At 46.0% G+C, this 24,636-nt stretch overlaps 1 protein-coding gene across 3 annotated transcripts in view; it reads left to right on the top strand.

Moving 5' to 3' along the window:
- SHISA9 (shisa family member 9) overlaps positions 1-24,636 on the top strand; it is a 1,213,953-nt gene that overhangs the window by 525,021 nt on the left and 664,296 nt on the right. For all 3 annotated transcript variants that reach the window (XM_085632113.1, XM_085632111.1, XM_085632112.1), the window contains exon 3: positions 9,983-10,042. In XM_085632113.1, the coding sequence (XP_085488239.1) occupies positions 9,983-10,042 (60 nt within the window). The remainder of the gene's footprint in view (positions 1-9,982; positions 10,043-24,636) is intronic.

Below are 24,636 nucleotides of genomic sequence, written 5' to 3' on the forward strand. Positions count from 1 at the left end.
GTGTTTCCGTGCGAATCGTACTTGCATGTTTGTAATGTTTTTTTCCCGGGTATGAGTCGGACAGAGAAAACGCTCCGACCGACGGTTCGTACCCGGTTTTTCCAGGATCGGAATCGGCACCAAAATGTGCACTTGCACACATAAATGGATTTACAGACTTAACAAATTATTTGATGTGTGTGTACATCACCTCACAGGGGAAATGTTCTTAGTGCTCCAACAACATAACCCCTGCAAAATATTGGTGACTATCAATAAACTCATATTGTTTACAAATATTAGAAATTAGTAGGTAATTACCTTCCCTGAAATAGGACAAAAATGAATGATGTTATGTGCAGGAGTATATCAGTTTTCACTGTACAAAGTGTGAGAGAACACACACATTATTCATAGGGATATAGGCAATGCGTTACTTCAAAGGAAAACAGTTAGCAGATACTAATTGATTTATGCCTTGCGTTTTCCGATTCTGAAATATAAGTTACCTTTTGTAATACATACATTTTAGTGGTACTCCTGGATACCTGCTACACTCACATTATCACAGGAGGATGATTGGAAATATTTGTGAATTCTAAATAAGTCAGAAGTTTGAACCCAACCTAATAGAAACACAACATGATCAAATTTCAGGGTTCTTTGTTTGTAGATGTTGGACTTGGCCCTTCTGGCAGGTTCACCCCTGAACTTTTTTTCTTTTTACTGATGACTTGGTGTGGTAATTGTTTGGTCTCTGCGCACTTTCCCTGTGTCCCAGGGTAAAGTGCGTGCGTGCTCTGAGTGCATGTGGTGAGATAGGCCTGCCCTCCCATAGGAATGCATGGGGAATGTATGTGTCCCTAGTAGTTCCTGATGCGTGGGGTGTGCAGGCCCGAGTTTGGTATGTGCGGACTCGTGGGAGTGAATGCTGCGCGATGATGTGTGCGGCGTGCATGTACCTAGTGTGGAAGTGCCACTTCTAGAAGTGGGCACTTCTGTGTGCAGTGTGTCTGTCGCGTGATTGGCTGGTCGTGTCATGTGACGGGCTAGGGATTCCCCAGAGTCAGGATGAGTCACCCAGTGGTGAATGGGGAGATCAGCAGCTAGATGGGTGGGAGGAGTACACCTGGGTCCTGAATAGGACAGGGTTTTCCACACACAATGCTGGCCCCGCCCCCTGTGGTGCGACTGACGACCCTAGCCCTGCCAGTGAATAGAGTGAGGGGCTGAGCACATCAAGGGTGCTCCCCAACCAGCTGCGACTGGTTTTCCCCCTCACCCTGAACCCAGAACAAAGGGTTTGCCTGTATAAAAATGGGGCTGTGTCCCCACAGAAACTGTTCTCTTCCAGGATCCTACCTGAGGGGGCTGCTGCTGTCGCTGGGCCAGAGGACCGCCACTTGGACTACCTCCCTGCCTGGAGGCCCAGTGAGCTGGCTCTGGGCCCAGCCTGGCCCCTTGCCCACCTTCCTAAAACTTTGCTGGACTCTATTTCGCCCCTAGAGCGCCTGGAAGCGCTCTTGTTTCACTTATAGCGCTAGGAGCGCTTGGGTTGTGGCCCCAGCATTGAGAGGCGCTTTCCCTGAAAGAGCGCCGTCGTTTTGGCCCGTAGCGCGGCGCTACGATCAGCTGCGAGGGAACCCCGACATAGGGATTCCCCTGCTTTTGCCGGTTTTAAGGCGGGAGCCCACCCCGCATTATGTGCCCGTTGGCGGGTGCCTACCCCGCTTATTTGTTTGTTTAGCCGGCGGGTGCCCACCCCGCTTAGTGGTGGTGATTACGAGGGAGCCTACCCCTCTCACGGCCAGGGAATCACCGCCGCGGCCCCAGCAGCGCGTAGGATTCCCTCCGGGCTGCTGCCCAGCGCGACCCGGAAGGCAGGGACTCCGTGGGCGGGACTTCCGGATCGAGGGAAGCCCCGCGCCGAGTAGAGAAACGCCGCCGCCACCGGAGACGTCCAAGCAGCGTCAGTGCTGCCGGTCCCTGAACAGAGAGCGGAGAGCGGGCACGACGCGGGAGCCCCCAGAGCCACAGCCGGTGAGTTGAGCAGAGCTGGGGGGGCTCCGTGCGCTGCTAGAAGTGCCGGTCCGCTCCCACGACGGGGCACACTGGTACCGAGTCCCGAGGGATTCCCCCCACGAGGGCACCATTCTGGTGCCACGAGCGGCCCCGGCAGGCAGCGGGCCGCTCCAACGCGAGGGGGAGCATATTGGATCTAGAGCCGGAAGGCTCCACAAGAAAGGCACTGTGTTTTGAGCCACGAAGGCTCAGGGGGCATGAATGTTCAGAGCGCTCAGGGCGCTCCAACGACGGGGGCATTTCTCTCGTGATTGAGTGGCCCCAGATGGCAGCGGGCCACTCCCCCCTTGCCCCACAGAGTTGTTTGGAGCCTGCGAGGCTCTAGGGGGCATTTTGCGTGGTTAGAGCCCAGGAGAGGCTCCAACCCCCCACCAGATTTGTTTAACAAGGCACAGTGGTGCCACCGCATCTCTCCAGTTGCCCAGCACTTAGTGGGCAACTGCAACGTTTAGGTTGTGGCCTCGGTGTTCTGGCTTGCGCAGCCTGCGCCGGCGCGCCCTGACTTTGTTGGACGCCGGGCGTCCTTGCCCCTTCAAGGCCAGTTGGCCCAGGGACTGCCACAGTAGTGGCTAATGTGAGTTTTGGCGCCATTGTACCTTTTCTGCACCTCTGAATGTGTTTATGCGTCATGTGCTTTGCTTTACACCTCTAAATGTATTTTATGCATCCTGTGTTTATGTGCTTAGACCCCTACAGGTAGAGTGATACTTAGGTGGTTGTTTTCTCCTTAGTACAGGTGGTACTAGTAAGGTCCTAGTTCCCTGCGTGATATTCCTAAAGGTGGTTAGGGTTGCGTAGGTGGTACTTTCTGGTTACCAGTAGTTACTGGTTGTGTGCTATATGTTCTATTTTTAGTGCTACAGTGATTGTATGTGCTATGTTCTAAAATATTATTCCTACGTTCTAAGTGCTATTTCTAAAGAGTGCTAATTCCTGACAGTGGTCCATGTGGCCCTGTCCCCTGTATATATAATCCCTTGTAAATTCTGCCCGTGTCTGTTGGCACATTGTAAAGTGTGTGTTTTTATCTAATGTGTTGTGTATAATACAAAGGTTATTTTTATATAATACCTTGTGTGGAGTTTCCTTTGTGGTGGGCCTTGGGTGTTGTTGCTGGGTGCGTGCGCAAACGCTTTACACATCGCCTCAGGGATAAGCCTGTCTGCTCGTGCCAAGCTACCAAGGGGGTGAGCAGGGGTTATCTTTGGCGTGTAACTTCCTTGCCCTGACTAGAGTGGTGGTTTCTGCCTGACTTTGGCGCAAGCCTTAGCCAACCAGAAATCCCATTTCTAACATTGGTGATCAGCGGTGGGATTTGGACTTGCGTTTGCGCTGTACCGCAGCGGCAACTGGCCGCACTACAAAACTCTGCATTTAGATAAATCACATGGTATAGGGATTATTGTTCTAAGTTTGTTTTTAATTGTCATTTCTTTGGAAATGTGTTTTTGTGCACTGTGAGTTAGGTGTCCCTAGCTCGGGAGGGTAGATCATCCCCCTTAGTGCATTGTGTTTCTGGATTCACCAGAGGGTGGGATCCAGTGGTGGCAGCGTAATAGTGTCCTGTACATTTGTCCCCCGCCCTGCGCCCAGAGTTGGTACCTGTGTCACGTGGTGGTCAGGTTGAGGAATCAGGGGTGGTAGAAACTGCCTTACTAGTCCGAGGGGAGGGTTGTGTGTGGATGAGTGGTGAGTGGCACTAGGCAAGTGAGTGTGAGTTCTCTGGGTTAGAGAGCTTGCTGAATCTTTTTGTGAATTGTGTACTCCTGTTAAACTCAGACCCCTAGGTTCCCTGTGTGATCTTTTCTCTAGAACGTCTGCCAGAATGGAGCCTGCTTTTGATCTCAGTGATCTAGTTTATTACAGTATGCAGGAGTTGGAAAGGTTCTGTAGAGAAAGAAACATAGGGGTGAGAGAGTCAGACACTGTGTACGAATTGAGGAACTACATGATTGGATGGCAAGCAGATGAATGGAAACGTGAGCGCAGTGAGGAAGAAAGGGCCCGGGCCTCACACCTGGAGGGTGGTGGGTCTGTGGGGAGCCCTGAAGACTCAGAAGAAGATGACAGTACCTGGACGCCAGTAGAGAGTGAGGACCCCGTAGGTAGGGAGTCCCTTGCTGGGTCCAGCGTAGAAGATAGCGCCTCACCCCTTTCCCTGTCCCCTGAGCGCAGTGGTAGTTTTCTGGATTCCCCAGTGAGGGTGGAGTCCAGGGGGGCAGCAATATAAAGTGCAGTATAGAGAGTCCCAGTCCCAGTTCCCCGAGTGTGGTACCTTGTTCCCGAGAGGAGGAATGTAGGTTGAAGTTCAGGGGCAGTAAGAAGCTGTCTCACCAGTCTTGGGAGGAGGCTGTGGAGGAATGTCATGATGCCCTGGTGGACTGGTTGGTGTTTAACCCGGAGCAGGATTTGGATGGAGTACTAAATATGATTATCAAGGAGCAGATGCTCAGTAGTTGTTCTCCAGGGTTGCGCCAACACCTGTTGAGGTATAACTCTTTTTGTCCATTTGAACTTGCAGAGGAAGCAGACCGCTGGGAAAGGGCCAGAGGTTCTCTAGTGTCATTAGTGAGTGATTCCAACAATAGTGGGTCAGAGATCCTCCAGCCCAGCGTGGTGGAGGAGGCTCAGTGTAGCCCAGCTAGGTCCCAGGATAGCGAGGAGGGTGTAGGGGCTCGCTGCCTGGCTCAGTGGAGCAGGAGTGAGGGGGTGACCGAGGGTCCCCAGACGCCCGAAACCCTGCCTCAGGACTTGGATGGTTTCATGAGGGAACACCAAGTTGGGGACCTAGGCTGTCCTGTTAGTCCACTTGAGGAAGATCTCTTAGTGAGTGGAGGACCTGGGGCACCTGTAACCAGGGCTCCTGTGGTTCTGGAGTCTGGCGGTACCGCTCCGGTAGGGAGGGTACAGGAGTCCAGCGTGAGTGATTGGGGGATGAGTTCCCCAGTGGAAGAGCCGGTGGGTCAGGGACTTCCCAGTTGGGCTAGGTTCCCGTGTAGTGACCAGGGTGACACCACTTCTGTTCTGGGGGATCTCCGCGCACTGTCAGGTGGACAGGGGACGGGAGATCAGCGCCAGACAGACAGTCGCTCGACATACGTGTCATTTGATAGCCTTAGGGGGATGGAGTGGAGATCCCCAGAAGTCCTGGAGTGCCAGGCAATTATTCCACCAAAGGTTCTAGGCCGGAGGTTGGAAGGCCAGGTTCGGGATCAGCCTGACCTGAAGGGTGGGACGTCTGTAATCAGCGTCCCGACCAGTTCTTCTTCCAGAGGTACCGCCCCAGTTGGTAGTGAGCAGGGTTCTGGAAGGGGGTGCAGAGGGTGGGAGAGCCCACCTCTGCCCCCGGTACAACCTGAGGGGTTAAACCCTGGGTTGGAATGGCGTTCTAGGTGTACCCCTCGCCAGAGGAGGAGGAACCCTAGGAGAAGAGGTAGGGGGAGGAGAGCCTTCCCTGAGACTCCTGGTCCGCCTGAGGGTGTAGACCCTAGGCTGGAGAACCAGTGGCAGTCTAGTCCTGTCTTTCAGAGAGGAAGAGTGGAGAATGGCCGCTATGTGCCAGGGGTTACTACCCCCCACTCTGTGGTTAGGCAAAGACCAGTGGCACCTGGGTGGCCTAGGGCCTGGTCTTGGCCGCGGACAGCTTGGGAGTACCAGTGGGGTAGCCCAGTTGGTCCAGACAGTGGTGTTAGAAAGAATTCCATGGGTTCACCGTGGCGTAGAACCGGAGGGTGTCCCTGCAGTTGCGGGCCCGCGTCCGTGTTCTATCGCCCCAAGCAGGGAAGTCCATCACGGTGGTGATTGGGCTGCCCTGCGTTTTGGCTGGAAGGGGGTTGTGTTGGACTTGGCCCTTCTGGCAGGTTCACCCCTGAACTTTTTTTCTTTTTACTGATGACTTGGTGTGGTAATTGTTTGGTCTCTGCGCACTTTCCCTGTGTCCCAGGGTAAAGTGCGTGCGTGCTCTGAGTGCATGTGGTGAGATAGGCCTGCCCTCCCATAGGAATGCATGGGGAATGTATGTGTCCCTAGTAGTTCCTGATGCGTGGGGTGTGCAGGCCCGAGTTTGGTATGTGCGGACTCGTGGGAGTGAATGCTGCGCGATGATGTGTGCGGCGTGCATGTACCTAGTGTGGAAGTGCCACTTCTAGAAGTGGGCACTTCTGTGTGCAGTGTGTCTGTCGCGTGATTGGCTGGTCGTGTCATGTGACGGGCTAGGGATTCCCCAGAGTCAGGATGAGTCACCCAGTGGTGAATGGGGAGATCAGCAGCTAGATGGGTGGGAGGAGTACACCTGGGTCCTGAATAGGACAGGGTTTTCCACACACAATGCTGGCCCCGCCCCCTGTGGTGCGACTGATGACCCTAGCCCTGCCAGTGAATAGAGTGAGGGGCTGAGCACATCAAGGGTGCTCCCCAACCAGCTGCGACTGGTTTTCCCCCTCACCCTGAACCCAGAACAAAGGGTTTGCCTGTATAAAAATGGGGCTGTGTCCCCACAGAAACTGTTCTCTTCCAGGATCCTACCTGAGGGGGCTGCTGCTGTCGCTGGGCCAGAGGACCGCCACTTGGACTACCTCCCTGCCTGGAGGCCCAGTGAGCTGGCTCTGGGCCCAGCCTGGCCCCTTGCCCACCTTCCTAAAACTTTGCTGGACTCTATTTCGCCCCTAGAGCGCCTGGAAGCGCTCTTGTTTCACTTATAGCGCTAGGAGCGCTTGGGTTGTGGCCCCAGCATTGAGAGGCGCTTTCCCTGAAAGAGCGCCGTCGTTTTGGCCCGTAGCGCGGCGCTACGATCAGCTGCGAGGGAACCCCGACATAGGGATTCCCCTGCTTTTGCCGGTTTTAAGGCGGGAGCCCACCCCGCATTATGTGCCCGTTGGCGGGTGCCTACCCCGCTTATTTGTTTGTTTAGCCGGCGGGTGCCCACCCCGCTTAGTGGTGGTGATTACGAGGGAGCCTACCCCTCTCACGGCCAGGGAATCACCGCCGCGGCCCCAGCAGCGCGTAGGATTCCCTCGGGCCGCTGCCCAGCGCGACCCGGAAGGCAGGGACTCCGTGGGCGGGACTTCCGGATCGAGGGAAGCCCCGCGCCGAGTAGAGAAACGCCGCCGCCACCGGAGACGTCCAAGCAGCGTCAGTGCTGCCGGTCCCTGAACAGAGAGCGGAGAGCGGGCACGACGCGGGAGCCCCCAGAGCCACAGCCGGTGAGTTGAGCAGAGCTGGGGGGGGCTCCGTGCGCTGCTAGAAGTGCCGGTCCGCTCCCACGACGGGGCACACTGGTACCGAGTCCCGAGGGATTCCCCCCACGAGGGCACCATTCTGGTGCCACGAGCGGCCCCGGCAGGCAGCGGGCCGCTCCAACGCGAGGGGGAGCATATTGGATCTAGAGCCGGAAGGCTCCACAAGAAAGGCACTGTGTTTTGAGCCACGAAGGCTCAGGGGGCATGAATGTTCAGAGCGCTCAGGGCGCTCCAACGACGGGGGCATTTCTCTCGTGATTGAGTGGCCCCAGATGGCAGCGGGCCACTCCCCCCTTGCCCCACAGAGTTGTTTGGAGCCTGCGAGGCTCTAGGGGGCATTTTGCGTGGTTAGAGCCCAGGAGAGGCTCCAACCCCCCACCAGATTTGTTTAACAAGGCACAGTGGTGCCACCGCATCTCTCCAGTTTCCCAGCACTTAGTGGGCAACTGCAACGTTTAGGTTGTGGCCTCGGTGTTCTGGCTTGCGCAGCCTGCGCCGGCGCGCCCTGACTTTGTTGGACGCCGGGCGTCCTTGCCCCTTCAAGGCCAGTTGGCCCAGGGACTGCCACAGTAGTGGCTAATGTGAGTTTTGGCGCCATTGTACCTTTTCTGCACCTCTGAATGTGTTTATGCGTCATGTGCTTTGCTTTACACCTCTAAATGTATTTTATGCATCCTGTGTTTATGTGCTTAGACCCCTACAGGTAGAGTGATACTTAGGTGGTTGTTTTCTCCTTAGTACAGGTGGTACTAGTAAGGTCCTAGTTCCCTGCGTGATATTCCTAAAGGTGGTTAGGGTTGCGTAGGTGGTACTTTCTGGTTACCAGTAGTTACTGGTTGTGTGCTATATGTTCTATTTTTAGTGCTACAGTGATTGTATGTGCTATGTTCTAAAATATTATTCCTACGTTCTAAGTGCTATTTCTAAAGAGTGCTAATTCCTGACAGTGGTCCATGTGGCCCTGTCCCCTGTATATATAATCCCTTGTAAATTCTGCCCGTGCCTGTTGGCACATTGTAAAGTGTGTGTTTTTATCTAATGTGTTGTGTATAATACAAAGGTTATTTTTATATAATACCTTGTGTGGAGTTTCCTTTGTGGTGGGCCTTGGGTGTTGTTGCTGGGTGCGTGCGCAAACGCTTTACACATCGCCTCAGGGATAAGCCTGTCTGCTCGTGCCAAGCTACCAAGGGGGTGAGCAGGGGTTATCTTTGGCGTGTAACTTCCTTGCCCTGACTAGAGTGGTGGTTTCTGCCTGACTTTGGCGCAAGCCTTAGCCAACCAGAAATCCCATTTCTAACAGTAGAACATTAATGTATTTGTAGAACGTCTGAATTATTTGACACTGTATGCATCCCTGTTTTTCAGTACATTAAATCAGACACTGTTTTCTTCTAAGTAAGATTATTTTGATCCTCCTTAAATAGCATTTCAAGAAACTGCTTTTAACTAAGATTATTCTCTTAATTGATTGGTATGGTGATGGGTTAAACATTTTTGGTTTTAAGGTAGATTCCAAAATGTCTCACGGCACACCAGGATTTGTTGCTGTTGAAAGGGTAGAAAAATCTGTTAGAAAATTATTTCTAATGACTACAAAGCCCCAGAGACTGAAGTTTGATTGTAAATAATTTGATGTTTTTTTTGCTAAAATTTGATTTTCGGGATAAAGTACACCTGTATGTACACCATCTGGAAACATTTCTGCTTGCAATTACTGTATAATTCATGTCAAATTGAGAGTTAAATTAACTTACCTATTTTGATGAAGATTTTGCTGCTCTCTCCGCTGTTGCCCCTCATTTATCACACATTTCTATCACCAATAGGGTGTATTGTGTAATTTTGTGCAGCAATATCTGTTCATATTTTAGATTTTGTCAGTGTGCTTGCCCAGGTTCTTCATTATATCAGAATGTTTTCAAAGACGTAGCATAAATTTGTTCCAGGAGGTATAATTGTGTTCTGCCCAAGATATCAAGTGTTATGCTAGAGACTTGAATATTGTTTGTGAGGGAAACATACAAAATGCAAATAAAAGTAAAGTTCAGTCACATATGTGCTACTACAGTATACTACCTTATGTATCTAACAGCTGCTGTGCTCCGTGGTGGGAAAAAATGCGGAATTTAAAGCGTGACTTGAAAATGAGGCTGTAATGTTCAGTTGATCACAGTGTTTCTGTTCTATAAAGTCATTGGATTTAGGTTGATGCAACAACTGATGCATTATAGGTTCTCATTGATTGACACAATGCTTTAATTTACAATAGTTTTCAGTAAGAGAGGCTCTGCAAATGTTGTACTTCCTGATAAACATACTGTACATTCTAGATCCAGTTTGTCCATTAATAATGACAAATACTTTTCCTTGAAAATTGCATATTCAAATTGGATGTATGACAGAACAATGCAGGGAAACACTCTGCATGTCTTAACCATGCATTTTTCACCCTGCATTGTTTTTAGAATGCTTATGCATTTACAATGGATGGTAAAAAATCTGCGGTAAAGGTCCAATGTGGTAAAAACCTCGTTGCAAAGGTTGTTTCACATTCAAATGTAATGGCCATTGGCCTTTGACTTCAGAGGATATAATCTCTGAGTTGTTCTTTCTTCTGACTCAATGACTTTTTTATCCACCACTAACACTGTAATATTGATTTTCCAACTTGAATCCCACAGCTAGCAATGGGCCAAGCTGTGATCACTGGCAAGGAGGATTCAATAAGAACTTCAGCAAAGGTAATTCAACGTCTTTAATATGTTCACATGATAACAACAAAGTTATGGCACTCTAAAAAGTTAACAATTCTTTTAATTATGTTTGCATCCTAAATTGAATAGAGTTAGTAAATTGCAGTTGGTGAAATATGTGATGGGAGACTTCAAGAATAGGTACTAATACACAATCCCTGTTTCTAAAGGTTTTTTTTTTAACTCTATATGGATTATACCCATCATAGTAATCATTTGCATCAATAAATATTTAGGAGAACTGATCATTTTGTTATTTTTTGGGGTAGGAATTTGAAAGGAGGCAATCAGTGTTCACTGATAAACTCATCATTTGAAAGGATAATTCCACTATTCAGATTTCACTTTTCATCAAAATATGACTCAGAGCTATGTTTGTTTTCAGACCATGCACATTGTCTTTCAATCCCTCATGGAACATTGCACTGTCATAATAGGTGTTATACCTTTCAGACTTAGGGTGCTCTTCCCCCAAACATTTTCCTTTCACCCCTCGTATTTTGCTGACTTTGTTTTTGTTGGCCTTAGGGCACAGTGCACTTTACGATTGCTAACCAGTGCTGAAGTGCTTGCGTCCACTTCCTTAAAGATGGTAACATTGGATTCTAACAGATTGGCATATTTATATTACTTAAAGTCCCTAGTAAAGTGGTATATCATATTCCAGGGTCTGTAAATTAAATACTACTAGTGGGCTTGCAGCACTCATTGTGCTACCCATTTAAGCAGCCCCTTAAAACATGCCACTGCAGCCTGTATGAAGTTTTCATCTGCTAAATCAACTTGGCATTATAACCTCCTTGCAAAGCCTAGAACGTTCTTTTTATTACATATAAGTAACCACTAAGTAACTTTTTAGACAGATCATAGGGAAGGGTGCATTGTAATTAAAAGGTTGGGCACGTACCTTTAGGTTTTGGATCACTGACAGAATATCGACGTACAAAAATATCGACACTAAAATATTGATATCCAGAATATCGAAGTCCTATCTACATAATGGTAAGTACAAAAATATCGGGGAAAAAATATCGTTGTCGAAAATATCATTGTTAAAAATATAGTATTTTTTAATGTTTAAAAAATAATGTAAAATAAAGTAAATAATACATATAATTAAAAGAAACATAGTTAAAATTATTTTAAAATGTTTAAAATGATAACTAATACATATAATGTAAAATTAATTAAACAGATATATGTATCAAATATAATATATATACTTACTTAATAATATTTATAAACATAATAAAACATTATAAATACATATATATACACATACACCAATAATATAAATAAAAATATGAAAAATATATATATAGCAAATTAAAAAAGTTGAATATTTTTAATCTTTTAAAATACACTAACTAAAACAGTAGAGAAAATATTGGATAGCGGAGGGAATAAAATTACTATCCCTACTACAGAGAGTGCAACAGTAGGGAAAGTGTTGTATAGCGTAGGGGTAAAAATTACTATTCTCACTCCAGTGAGTGCAACAGTAGGGAAAGTGTTGGATAGCGAAGGGGTAAAAATTACTTTTCCCACTACAGTGAGTGCAACAGTAGGGAAAGTGTTGGATAGTGTAGGGGTAAAAACTACTATTCTCACTCCAGAGAGTGCAACAGTAGGGAAAGTGTTGGATAGCATAGGGGTAAAAATTACTGTTCCCACTCCAGAGAGTGCAACAGTAGGGAAAGTGCTGGATAGCGTAGGGGTAAAAATAACCATTCCCACTCCAGAGAGTACAACAGTAGAGAAAGTGTTGGATAGCGAAGGGGTTAAAAATTACTCCAGAGAGTGCAACAGTAGGAAAACTGTTGGATAGCGTAGGGGTAAAAATTACTATTCCCACTCCAGTGAGTGCAACAGTAGGGAAAGTGTTGAATAGCAAAGGGGTAGAAATTACTATTCCCACTCCAGGGAGTGCAACAGTAGGGAAAGTGTTGGATAGCATAGGAGTAAAAATTACTATTCCCACACCAGAAAGTGCAACAGAGGGAAAGTGTTGGATAGCGTAGGGGTAAAAATTTCTATTCCCACTCCAGAGAGTGCAACAGTACGCAAAGTGTTGGATAGTGAAGGGGTAAAAATTACTATTCCCACTCCAGGGAGTGCAACAGTAGGGAAAGTGTTGTATAGTATAGGAGTAAAAATTACTATTCCCACTCCAGAAATTGGAACAGTAGGGAAAGTGTTGGATAGCGAGGGGGTAAAAATTACTATTCCCACTACAGTGAGTGCAACAGTAGGGAAAGTGTTGGATAGTGTATGCGTAAAAATTAATATTCTCACTCCAGAGAGTGCAACAGTAGGGAAAGTGTTGGATAGCGTAGGGGTAAAAATGACTATTTCCAATCCAGAGAGTGCAACAGTAGGAAAAGTGCTGAATAGCGTAGGGGTAAAAATAACTATTCCCACTCCAGAGAGTGCAACAGTAGGGAAAGTGTTGGATAGCAAAGGGGTAAAAATTACGATTCCCACTCCAGAGAGTGCAACAGAAGGGAAAGCGTTGGATAGCGTAAGGGTAAAAATTACTATTCTCTCTCCAGAGAGTGTAACTGTAGGGAAAGTATTGGATAGCAGAGTGTTAAAATCAACATACTTAACAATTAAAAACATTTTTAAATTAAATAACCGATTCATAATTAATAATACATTATTTATAAATAATAACAAATAAAAATTAATAATTACTTCATTATAATTAAATTACTTCCCATTCTATTCCCCTATACACCCACAACCCACTCCTAAAAAACAATAACACAATTAATATAATTATCAATTAATCAATTAATAAAAATTAATTACCAATTCATAATTAATTAACAATAAATTAATTATCAATACCAACAAATACAAATTATTAATTACTTCATTAAAATTAAATTACTTCCCACCCTATTTCCCTATAAACCCAAAACCCGCTCCAAAAATAAATAAAATAATTAATATAATTATCAATTAATCAATTAATAAAAATTAATTACCAATTAATAATTAATTAACAAGAAATTAATTATCAATACCAATAAATAAAAATTAATAAATACTTTATTATAATTAAATTACTTCCCACCCTATTCCCCTAAAAACCCACATCCCGCTACAGAATACAAACTCAAAATGTAATTAAAAATAATTATTAATTTCTAAAAATTATTATATAGTATAATTAAATAACTTCCTACCCTATTCCCCTATAAACCCACAACCCGCTACAGAACTAAAATGCAAAATTTACTTTAAAAAAAATTAATAAACTTCAAAAAATGTAATAGATATATTTTTTTTAAATACAATACTTAACAAATATAGAACACACATTTAAAATACATACTAAAATACATAACACCAATATAAACATCGATATTATCAACGACGATATTTTTACAAATGATATTACTGACTTCGATATTAACAAAAACGATATTTCTTACCTTCATGTCGATATTCTGGTCACTGATATTCTTGATTTCGATTTTCAGCCCCTTCAAAATTTCCAACTCGATATTTTTGTACTCTGAAAATATAAACTAGATATTATGTCTGTGCACCTTAAGTTTTACATGTCCTGGTATTGAAAAACTTAGAAATGTGTTTTTCACTACTGTGAGGCCTGCCTCTCTCATAGGATAGCATTTAGTAACCTTAATAAGTACAAATGTTTGATTGATAGCAGGTAGGAAAGTCATATTTGGTATATGAGGAATTCTAACTTAAATGTAAATGTAAATGTAGTTGAGCTTATATAGCGCACAGCTACCCGCAGTGGGTTTCCCGGCGCTTGCTTAGGGAACCCGTCCTGGTATTCCCCTGTGAGATAGCAGGGTATCCACAAGGTGAAAGTCAGGCATCCCGCCGCGAAAATCCTCTTTAATAATCACATTGGATTTTAAGTCATAATTCTGAATCTTCCACTTTTGGAAAGTTGCAATTTTCTTGTCCTAACCATTTTGAGCTTGCAGCCTATTCCTGGGTCACATGACTAGGTGTTCTTGACTGTTGGCCTTTGTGTATTGCAAAAAAGGGTCTGGTGGGTGTTGTCAGGATGAACCATCTTTGACTTGATGGGGGGACGGTGCTGTTACCTGTTTTGCTCCAAACTCTAAAATTGCATATTCTGGTTCTACTGATTGGGTTTTTGTTGTTTTGGTTTCAAGTAATTTATTACGTTTTACTCTGTTTTTCTAAATTGGTTTGGGATTTGTTTTGCATTGTTTTTTCAGTTAATCACTGTTTGTGTGCTACATAAATACTTTACATGTAACCTCTACGTTAACCCTGACTGCTTATATGCCAAGCTTTAAGAGGTTTAAGCACAGATTAATTAGTCGCTCTAGTGGCTCACCCTGACAGGGATTGTGGCTGTTGCTTGAAGAGGGTTCAAACTGCCCCTCAACCAACAACCCAAGATCCCACAATAGGAAATGGCACTGATATCTGGTCTTGTCTAATTGATTCAAATGAACACAGCAACTCAAAAAATACATTTTTATCAAGACTATCACAAGTTGAAAGGACAATACAAGAAGTTGCCTCCACACCCTGAAACATCTTTAACCTTCTTTCAAATTATAGCACTCAACCATAACAATGCTTGTAAACTGACCTAACTACTTTTTGCTATGTTATTGAGTTTTTTCATTTCGGGTGCTATCATTTTCTCATCTTGGTAGACAATGAAACAAGTGTTCCTAAAAATGCTGGGGGCCCCATTAGTATGTCAGGCGGACTTTGTCCACCCGCCATACCCTCTGGAAACGGGACTGCCTGCTGAGGGTGCGGCGGTCCTGCACTCCCGATTAGGATGCGCCCGCCACACTGGCGGGCACATGGCGCATCTGCAACATTGTGGCGGGTGGTGCAGAGAGTAACGCCCGCTGCAATGCCACTAAGGCAGATTGTGCGTTTTAATGCACAACGTGACAGGCACCGCGCGGTGCCTGCCATGTTGTTCATTAAAAGGCAGGGGGGTACCATAGGTACACCCCATGTGCACCCCCCACCCCCCAGAGTCCCTGGGGGCCCACAACGGGCCCCCGCAAGCAGACTCCGCATGCCTTTCTGTGGCGGCAATGCCGCCACGGAAAGGCATGTTCCCGCCAACATTGTAATATGGCTGGCGGTGTCACAGACACCGCCACCATATTGAACACTTTTCCACCCGGTCGCCTTGACGACCGGGCGGAAAAGCGGCAGACGGTCTTTCCTTCCACCGCGGACCCCCCAGCCATTGTAATATGGTGGGGGTTTTTTGCTGCACGGATGGTGGGCGGATCGCCCCCACCGGGCCGGCGGTGACTACCGCCGGCCCAGTGGGGGCGATCCGCCCGCCATCCTAATGGGGCCCTAAGTGTTTATGAACAGCTGACAATTTCTAGGCATCAAAACAGATGGCATAATTCATACCTATCCAACAGCCATAAACATCTGCAGATTTTGAATGTGCCATTAATTGGAGGAGTTGGTTTTGTAGAAAAAAAGCTCATACTCTAAAACAGTAATAATAAAAACCAATGAGCTGTTTTCTTTGTGCTATTATACAATGTTTGCAACCTCTATTGCCATAATGTTTTTCAAAGTTTGCAGCTGACAAACCTTATAACATTAAAGAAACTTTGAAGTATGAGGCAATTTCCTCCATTGCCGCCTTTAGAGTTCATTACATCTGCCTTTCCTCTTGCCATTACCATGTCTGAGAGGCTACAAATGAAACATTCCCCCCATTTCTTTATGTAAAAATTGCTGCAATCAAATCCAGCAACTACTCCACACTGCTGCAAGAAATGTTGTACTGGTCCTTCAAATTATAGCTTGCACTTTTCATCTAGTCAGGTCTGACTTTTTAGCAGACCTTCTATGAACAGCAAATTTCAAAGTAATTTGAGCTCTTGAATATAAAGGCGCATGGTAATTGTGACTATTTTCTCACAGAAACCACGAGGTAGTCACATGAGTGTGATTACCCATGATTATGATGAACTGTTCTACATGTTGTGAGCAGGCAGCCTGGAAAATGGCTGACATTATGTAAGGGTAATCCTGAGGATTGCCATTCCCTAATATTTTGTGCACTAGGCTTGGGTAAATTCTATGATTCTGCTGTATAGTAGGGCAGGTGTTGGTTCTCCTTTATTCAGGGCATGAATGAGTGAAGAATGTTCCTTTCTCTGAATGCTCAATCACTCTTGTACGGCAGTGGACCACTGGAGATTGCGCCATGTGCAATGCCTGGTTGACTTAGTAAATTATCTATGGTTTCTTTTTGACTTAGGTTTCTTGAACAGTGAAATGAATACATTATTGGATTACTTATGTGAACCTGAATGTTGTCAGTCGCTGTCTTCATCCCACAATCACATCTACAAAACGTCACTGTGCATTACTATAGAGATTCTCTAAGACTAGATATGCTACCAGTCTGTTGTGGTAGTCAGCAGCACTTGAGTTCCACCAACCAACTTTGATGTCCATTTTGTGGAACAGGGCATCATCACAGTGGGACCACTGACTGAATATCAGAACCAAAAGTATTGTATGGACAGAATGTTGTGTCAAAATAATTGATGACCAAAATATCAAGAATGTGAGTGAAAATAATTTAGTATAGGTTGCTCTTTATTCCACATCTACATACCTTGAAGATATATATATATTATATATATATATATATATATATATATATATATATATATTATATATATATATATATATATATATATTATCTACTGGCGGTCGCCAGTAGATAGTTATAGTTAGGACCGTGTTTCCATAGGAAATCTGAAAATTCTATTTTGAATAACTTTGGCGCCGGTTGACGAATCCTCGCGCAATTTTCAAAACTAATGGGGCGCTCTGCTCAGCTCCTACCCTGAAAGTCTCGGGGTGATTCGTCAAGGGGGGGCCGAGAAAAAAGGGGGGTCCCAAAACACGTTTTCCCCATGCATTTTTCCATAGGACCTTTAGTCGAAGGTACAGCCCGAACGGCTGAACAGACTTACTTGAAATTTGGCAGAGAGGTAGTCCTCAGGTCAGGGAAGTGCCTTTTGCAGGTCTGGTGTCAATCTGTTCAGTATTTCCTGAGAAAATAGCATTTAAAAGCATATAAATATCTATACGCGCACCGTGCGTGCACTGTGCGCGCACGGTGCCGTGTGCGAGCGAAATTCTGATTGGTTGATAGATGTCAGTAAACATTCGAATCGGTCAAAATCAGGAAGTGTCGGCCGTCATTTTGTCTGTCGCACTGAAAAGGAAAGGTGGAAAAAAGGTGGAAAATGTGAAAACGGGGCAGGGAAGAGAGTTCCTGACCCCCAGCGGTTGTCAGGGGGTCACAGAAGGAACCCTAAGGGTGTAAAAAACATTTTATTATTTTCGAAACAAATTGCGGGGTGCGCGCACGGTGAAAAACCTTGGAAAAAAAATAATTAATAAATACATAACTTAGCATTTAAAAAACCGTACAAATTCACTTAAAAAAACATAGGTTTCACACATGTTATAGTTAGGAATTAGCATTTAAAAAACCTTGCAAATTCACTTAAAAAACCATAGGTTTCACACAGGTTATAGTTAGGTGGACATTTCACTCGTAAAAAACCAATGAAATTCCCCCGTTATAGTTAGTTCAGATAACTATAACTCGCGCGACCGCCACTCTATCACAAGGATGATGTCATCAGTGATGTCATGAGTGATGCCATTGACCATGTCATGAGTGGTGTAATGTGTGACGTCATGAGCAGTGGATTGCGGGCGTGCGAGTTATAGTTATCTGAACTAACTATAACGTGGGAATTTCATTGGTTTTTTACGAGTGAAATGTCCACCTAACTATAACCTGTGTGAAACCTATGGTTTTTTAAGTGAATATATATATATATATATATATATATATATATATATATATATATATATATATATATATATATATATATATATATATATCACTGAAGAAAACATAGGTTTCAGGGGCGTTATAGTTAGCTGGACTTTTCACTCGTACAAAACCATTGAAATTCCCCCGTTATAGTTAGTTCCGCTAACTATAACTCGCGCGCCCGCAATGCACTGCTGATGATGTCACATATTACCTCACTCATGACATGGTCAGTGACATCACTGATGACATCACTGATGACATCTCAAATGACATCACTGATGACATCCTCAACTGCAGATCAGCAGTACAACACGCTACAGACATTGCTGAAGCTCTACTCGCTGAAGAAATTGACATCGCTTTCCTCACTGAATCCTGGCTCAATGTACACTCCACCCCCATTCTTGACATTCTCACCCCCCCAGGGTACGCCATCATCAGACAAGACAGACTGATCAAAACGGGGGGAGGTCTAGCCATCATCAACAAGGCAGGAATACAGATTACCAAACTTAAACCTGCAGAATACCTATCGTTTGAATACCTGGGTGTCGAACTCACTGCCAAGGGCACCTCACCCATCAAATTCCACACCATCTACCATCCTCCTGGAGAGCGTACCCTTTTCCATAAAGAACTAACATACCTAATTTCACGGTTCTCCATGACTGACACTAAAGACGTGTTCCTGGGTGACCTCAATATCCACTGGAACGACCCAGAAGACTCCACTACCCAGAACCTATCCAACCTACTTGAAATATATAACCTCAAACAACTCTGCAACAAACCAACTAACATCAAAGGTGCAACACTGGATGTGATCATTACCAACAATGATCTGGTCTCTCTGAGAGCGATTTCTCCCATTGACTGGTCCGACCACCACCTCATTCTGTTCAAGACTGATGCACTTGTCTTCCACCAACCTATTCGTGATGACAAACCTAAACACTGGACCAGAAATATCAAAGCAATCCCTTTATCCGAACTTGAATCCAGGATTCATGGCCATCTCCAACTCCAACCCTCATCATCGACAGCCGATGACCTCACTACAAACTTTAACTCAAAAATGACAACGGTCCTAGACCAATTAGCTCCTCTTAAACTCAAACAACTGAGGCGAACCAAATCTAAACCCTGGTTTAACGTGGACCTGAATGAGGAAAGGCGTCAACTCAGACGAACGGAAAGGTCCTGGAGACTAAACCCCTCGACCTTACACCTAGCGCAACTTAGATCAGCTCGGCAAGCATACAAAAACCAAATTTTCAGTGAAAAGGCGTGCTTCTTCCGCAGCCAACTAGATCTGGCGAAAAACAGACCGAGAGAATTGAGTTAATCAGAACCCTATGTGCTTATTATTCAACCTACTATTTTGGCCCTGAAGAAGTCCAAAGTTGGACGAAACGCGTCGGCTGCTTTTGCTGTTGTCGGAAGTTTTTAAAAAAAATCACATGTCAAACTGTATAATAAAGAAGAACCTTTTGGAAAACGTCTTTAAAGATTTGGACTCACTTGTATTATATAGATTGAGTGGTGCATTTGGTGCTGTGTTTTTTCATAAACAGACCGAGAGAACTCTTCAAGATTGTCAAAAGCCAAACTAACTGCACTCCCTCTCAAGAAATCAAAGCCACCAATGAGCGTTGTGAAGAAATTGCCACCTTCTTCACTAATAAAGTCTCGAAAATTGATCAATCCTTCAACCAAACCTCTAACCCTCCTTCCCTCTTAGCCTGCCCCACTCTAACCACCCCTGATCTTTCAGAAAGAGTTCTCACAAAGGACAATCAGGTCTGCCTCCAGCTAAAAAACAATGCGCACTGGTCCGACTTTGAGCTAATGTCAGAAAATTAGGTCTTCAGGATAATTTCTAACCTAAAACCTTCCTCCCACACTATGGACCCCATCCCATCCACATTCATAAAAGAACTTAACCACACCATTTCCCCTTTCTGGACAAAAATCATCAACGCCTCTCTCACCTCAGGCTGTGTCCCAGACTCCCTTCAACTTGGACAAATCACACCCATTCTCAAAAAAACAGGGGTTGACCCTAATGATCTCAACAACCTGAGACCTATCGCCAACCTCCCATTCCTTGCAAAAACATTGGAGAAATGCGTTCTCCACCAACTCAACAAACTCATTGACGAGTTCACCCTCCTCGACACCGTTCAATCAGGATTCAGGAAAGGCTGCAGCACGGAAACAGCTATGCTCAGCATCTCTGACGATATTCACAAGGCTTTAGATGAAGGTGATGCCTGCCTACTCATCCTTATTGACCTATCTGCGGCATTCGACACAGTAAATCATCCAGCGCTTTTAGAGACCTTGGCGAAGCGCTCCGGCATCAATGGCACAGTACTAAAATGGTTCACCTCCTTCCTTCAACACCGCTCGCAACAAATTAAAATCAACTCCTGTCTCTCGAAGCCAAAAAAAGTCACACTTGGGGTCCCACAAGGTTCGATCCTCTACCCGGCCCTCTTCAATCTTTTCATGGAGCCCCTCACAATCATCTTGAAAAAAGCTGGAGTGAATTACCACCTTTACGCTGATTACCACCTTATCTTCCATGCTGTATTTTATTTATCCCTGGTTTTTGCTTCCTTACTGCCTGCCTACTATGTAAAGCAATTTCCGTCTGTGTTCTCTATACAGTATGTATGTAAAGCGCTCTGATACCCACGGGTCAAGCTAGCGCTATATAAAACTTTTAAAATAAAAAATAAATAAAATAAAATAGGTACGTCCAGTAAGCGCCATTGCAGAGAGGTGTAAAAAGGGGCACGGCCTGCACCACCTCTCTGCGACGCAGAGCAGTGGCGCTTACTGGAAGCACCTGGTGGGCTAGTTGACACCCAGGCTCCCTCAGGATTGAAAGGGAATTATTTCCCCAACTTAAAACGCGCCACAGGGCGTGTTTGCACATGTCACCTCAGGCCCCGTCCCCTCCCTTCACCACTGTGTAAATGCACCCTGTGGCCATTCTAAGTTGAGAGATTAAGTTCTCTTGAATCCTAAGGGTCCTTAGGGTCAAACTAGCCCACTAGGTACCTCCAGTAAGCGCCACATAGCTGCATTGCAGAGAGGTGTAAAAAGGGGCGTGGCCTCAGAACACCTGTCTGCAACGCAGCTCCCTGGCGCATACTGGAGATACCTGTTGGGCTAGTTGTCCCTCAGGGACCCTCAGTGTTGAAGGGGAATGAATTCTCCAACTTACAACTGGCCAGGGGGCGCGTTTGCAGAGTGCTGCAAGGAGGGGGCGTGGCCTCCGGCGCGAAGCCAGTCTTTTAATTCATTTTATATTTTTAAGATGGAGGGCTGTGTGGCCCCCCTTCTTTTTCTAATTTATTGGCCCTGGGGACCCCATCCCCCAGGGCCTGCCCCCTAATTTTTTTTGGGGGAAAAACATTTTTGGAAGGGGGTCGCGTGGCCCCCCTCCCAAGGCCTTAATCGGCCCCAGGGACCCCAACCCCCGGGCCATGGCCTGTTTAAAAAAAAAAAATCTTTAGGAGGGGGCTGCGTTGCCTCCCTCCTCAGGCCACTTATGGCCCAGGGACCCCATCCCCCGGGGCCGGCCTTTGTTTTTTATTTTTTTTAAAATATATATATTTATAGAAACACCTAGGACATGCTGGACAAACCGTATGTACCTATCACCATGACGATTTGCGTGATATTCATTAAAAGCTGACTATGCATACAATGAATCCACGTGGAATGTATTTACACCGCTAGTGAAGCTCTGACGTGTCTGATGCCCTACCGTGCCTAATCCCAGCCCCCCCGCCGTTGGGTACTCTCCAAGTAGACACCCTTGTTGTTTATGTATACAAACATGGATAGCTATTGACGGGCACATTTAATACACACGCACACCAAGCCATTCAAAGGGGATTCGACAAAAATTCGACCAAAACTATGCAAGAAACCCCCCTCACGGTTAATAAACCACACATCCACCGCCGGATGTGTAATACTTTTTATTTTACTCTCTGAAAAGGAGACAAACCTCACTTGAGAGTCACAGCGCGCTCCTGGCTGAGCCCAATGCTGTGTTACACCCACCAGTGCCCGCCGAGTGCCACACACCTTTGTGTTGTATTCCACCAGCTAGTGCGTATGCTATGACACTCTCTAGCCCATGTGCACTGTAACACCACCCCGTGAATATGTCATGCCACACTTGCCTTCGCACAGGTTATATTGCCCCATCTAACGTGCCTTCCTCGATGTCTATGTTATAACGCACAGCGCTATGCCATACATATTACAATCTGGGATCCATATCTTTGTCACAGTGCATATGCAACATTACACTCCCCAGCACATATTTTATATTACAACCTTAGAGACTAGTTAGGTTACACAACACTGCCCTGTGCATATTACACTCCAAGGCGCATATCACATAGCACGCGCTAGTGCCTGTGCTATCTCGCGCTCTCCAATCAATCTGTCATTGCGCACAATGTACTGCATATTATATTTCACGCCCCGGTTCATCTTATATCACAATGTTTGGTGCATAGTTTATACCATACACTATATCTAGTTATTATTTTCAATCGTGCTCTCAGGACCATGTTCTATATAACACTGCGTTCACCTACCCTTTTCACGGGCATTACATTTTGCGATGGGGTGTGGAGGGTCAGGGGGTGTTTCTGCCAAGTGAGCCCGGAGTCACAGTCACAAACGTCCTCTTCTTCCTGAATAAAAGTGAGATTATGCTGCATACTTGTTCATATTTTAAGTAGTTTGCACAGACACGCATTTTAAAAACAATAAAGTTCCTAATACCCACCTTGTCTGAACAGTTAGCTTGCTGCCCCATCCACCTCCTCCCTATCCTCTGTTGTCTGAATCCATGGACTAGCCTCCTCCCTCCTGCCATGCATGGTCTTATGTGCTGCCACTGCCCTCCATTTAGCATGATGTACCAGTCCACTCCTCCTGCCCTCCATTGCCCAATTCTATGCCCCATCATTGACCTCCTGCTTAGCCTCTGTGCTTAGCTTGCTGCCCCTATTCTCCTTCCCCCTGCCCTCCGATGTCTTTGTGCATGCCCCTGCTCCATCCTTTTTCCCCACCATGTTCCATGGACCTGCCACTCCTATCTACTCTGAGTGTTCTGTTGAGCTGCCACTCCCCTTCCACCTGCCTAGCATTGTCAGATGACTGCAACCTGTCCCTGCCACCTCCACCCTGCCTGTCCACATGCCAGGCCCCTATCCCCTTCCTCCTGTCCCCCATGGTCCATTTTACTGCCACACCCTTCTGCCCTCCCTGGTCTGTTGTGCAGCAACTGCTCCTCCTGCCTGCCCCGCGCGGTCTGTTGTGAGGCCCCTTCCCCTGAACTCTCTTGTCTGTGCCCAGGTCCTGACCCTCCCTTCTATCCTCCATGGTCATTTGTGCATGCCCCTGCACCCTCCTTCTTGCCCATCATATCCATTGTGCTGCCACTAACCCTCCTGTTTGCCATGCATGGTCTTCTGTGCTGCCACGGCCCCTCCCACCTTCCCTGTGTGGTCAGCTAGCTGCCCCTGACCCCCTCCCATGTTCCTTCCATGGTATGTGTGTATGCCATCATAGTTTCACTGTTGCTCTCCATGGTGTGTCTTGTTTCTAGTGGTCATCTTGCTGCTCCTGCCCTGCCCCCTTGCCCCCAGCCCTCTGTTTCCATGTGCAGACTCCTATTCCCTCCCTCCTGGCTTGGCTGTTTCATTGTAATGCCCCTGATCCATCCCTCCTGCCCTTTATGGTCTGTTATGCTGCAGCTTTCTCTCCTGTCTGTCCATTATGGTCAGCTAGCTACCATTGCCTCATTCCCTTCTGTTCTCTGTTGTCCATGTGCATGGTCCTGTCCCCTCCCTATTGCTTTCTATGGATTGTTGTGCTGCACTCCCGTCCCGCATGCCCTGTGTGGTGTATTGTGCTGCTGCAAACCCTGATGCCTGCCCTGTAGGGTCAGTTTGGTGCACCTCTCTATGTCCCTCCTGTCCTCTGTTATCCGAGTCCATGCCCCTACTCCAATTCCTCCTGCCTTCCATGATCCAATGTACCATACTTGCGAACATTTTGAACTTGGTAAGAGGGAGATTTTGAAAAACAACTGGGGTATTGATTTTCCCCTTTGAGTTACATTGAAAAAGAGGAGATTGTAGACAGGAGACAGATCAAATAAAGCCCATTTGAGCTTAAAAACATTGGACATTTCCTGGATTAATCGGGTCTGTTGGCATGTATGGTTGTACTACCACTGCCTCTTCCTTCTGCCCACAATGGTCTATTATAATGCCACAGCCTCTCCTGCCAGTCCTGTATTGTTGGTTTGGTGCCCCTGCCCCCTTTCCACTGCCCTCCATAGTCTGTTGTGCGGCCACAGCCCATCCTGCCTGCCCAGTGTGCTCAAATTGTTGCCTCTGCACCCTCCTACCTGCCTTCCATTTTCAGAGTCCTTGCCCCTGGTCTCCGCCTCTCAACAGTATCCTAATGAACAACTAGATTGCTAACGTTCTATATTTATTACAAAAGTGTGGAACGCCTGATGTCATCTTGATGTAATCAAAACTGTAATACCTAGAGCATTTCCTTTAGAAATTACATATATGAGTGGGTCTTATTTGCATCAAAATTATGGTTAGTGCTCTAAAAAACTAAAATGAGGACATATTTT

Source organism: Triturus cristatus, chromosome 10, assembly GCF_964204655.1.
Source record: "Triturus cristatus chromosome 10, aTriCri1.1, whole genome shotgun sequence".
Lineage (NCBI taxonomy): Eukaryota > Metazoa > Chordata > Amphibia > Caudata > Salamandridae > Triturus > Triturus cristatus.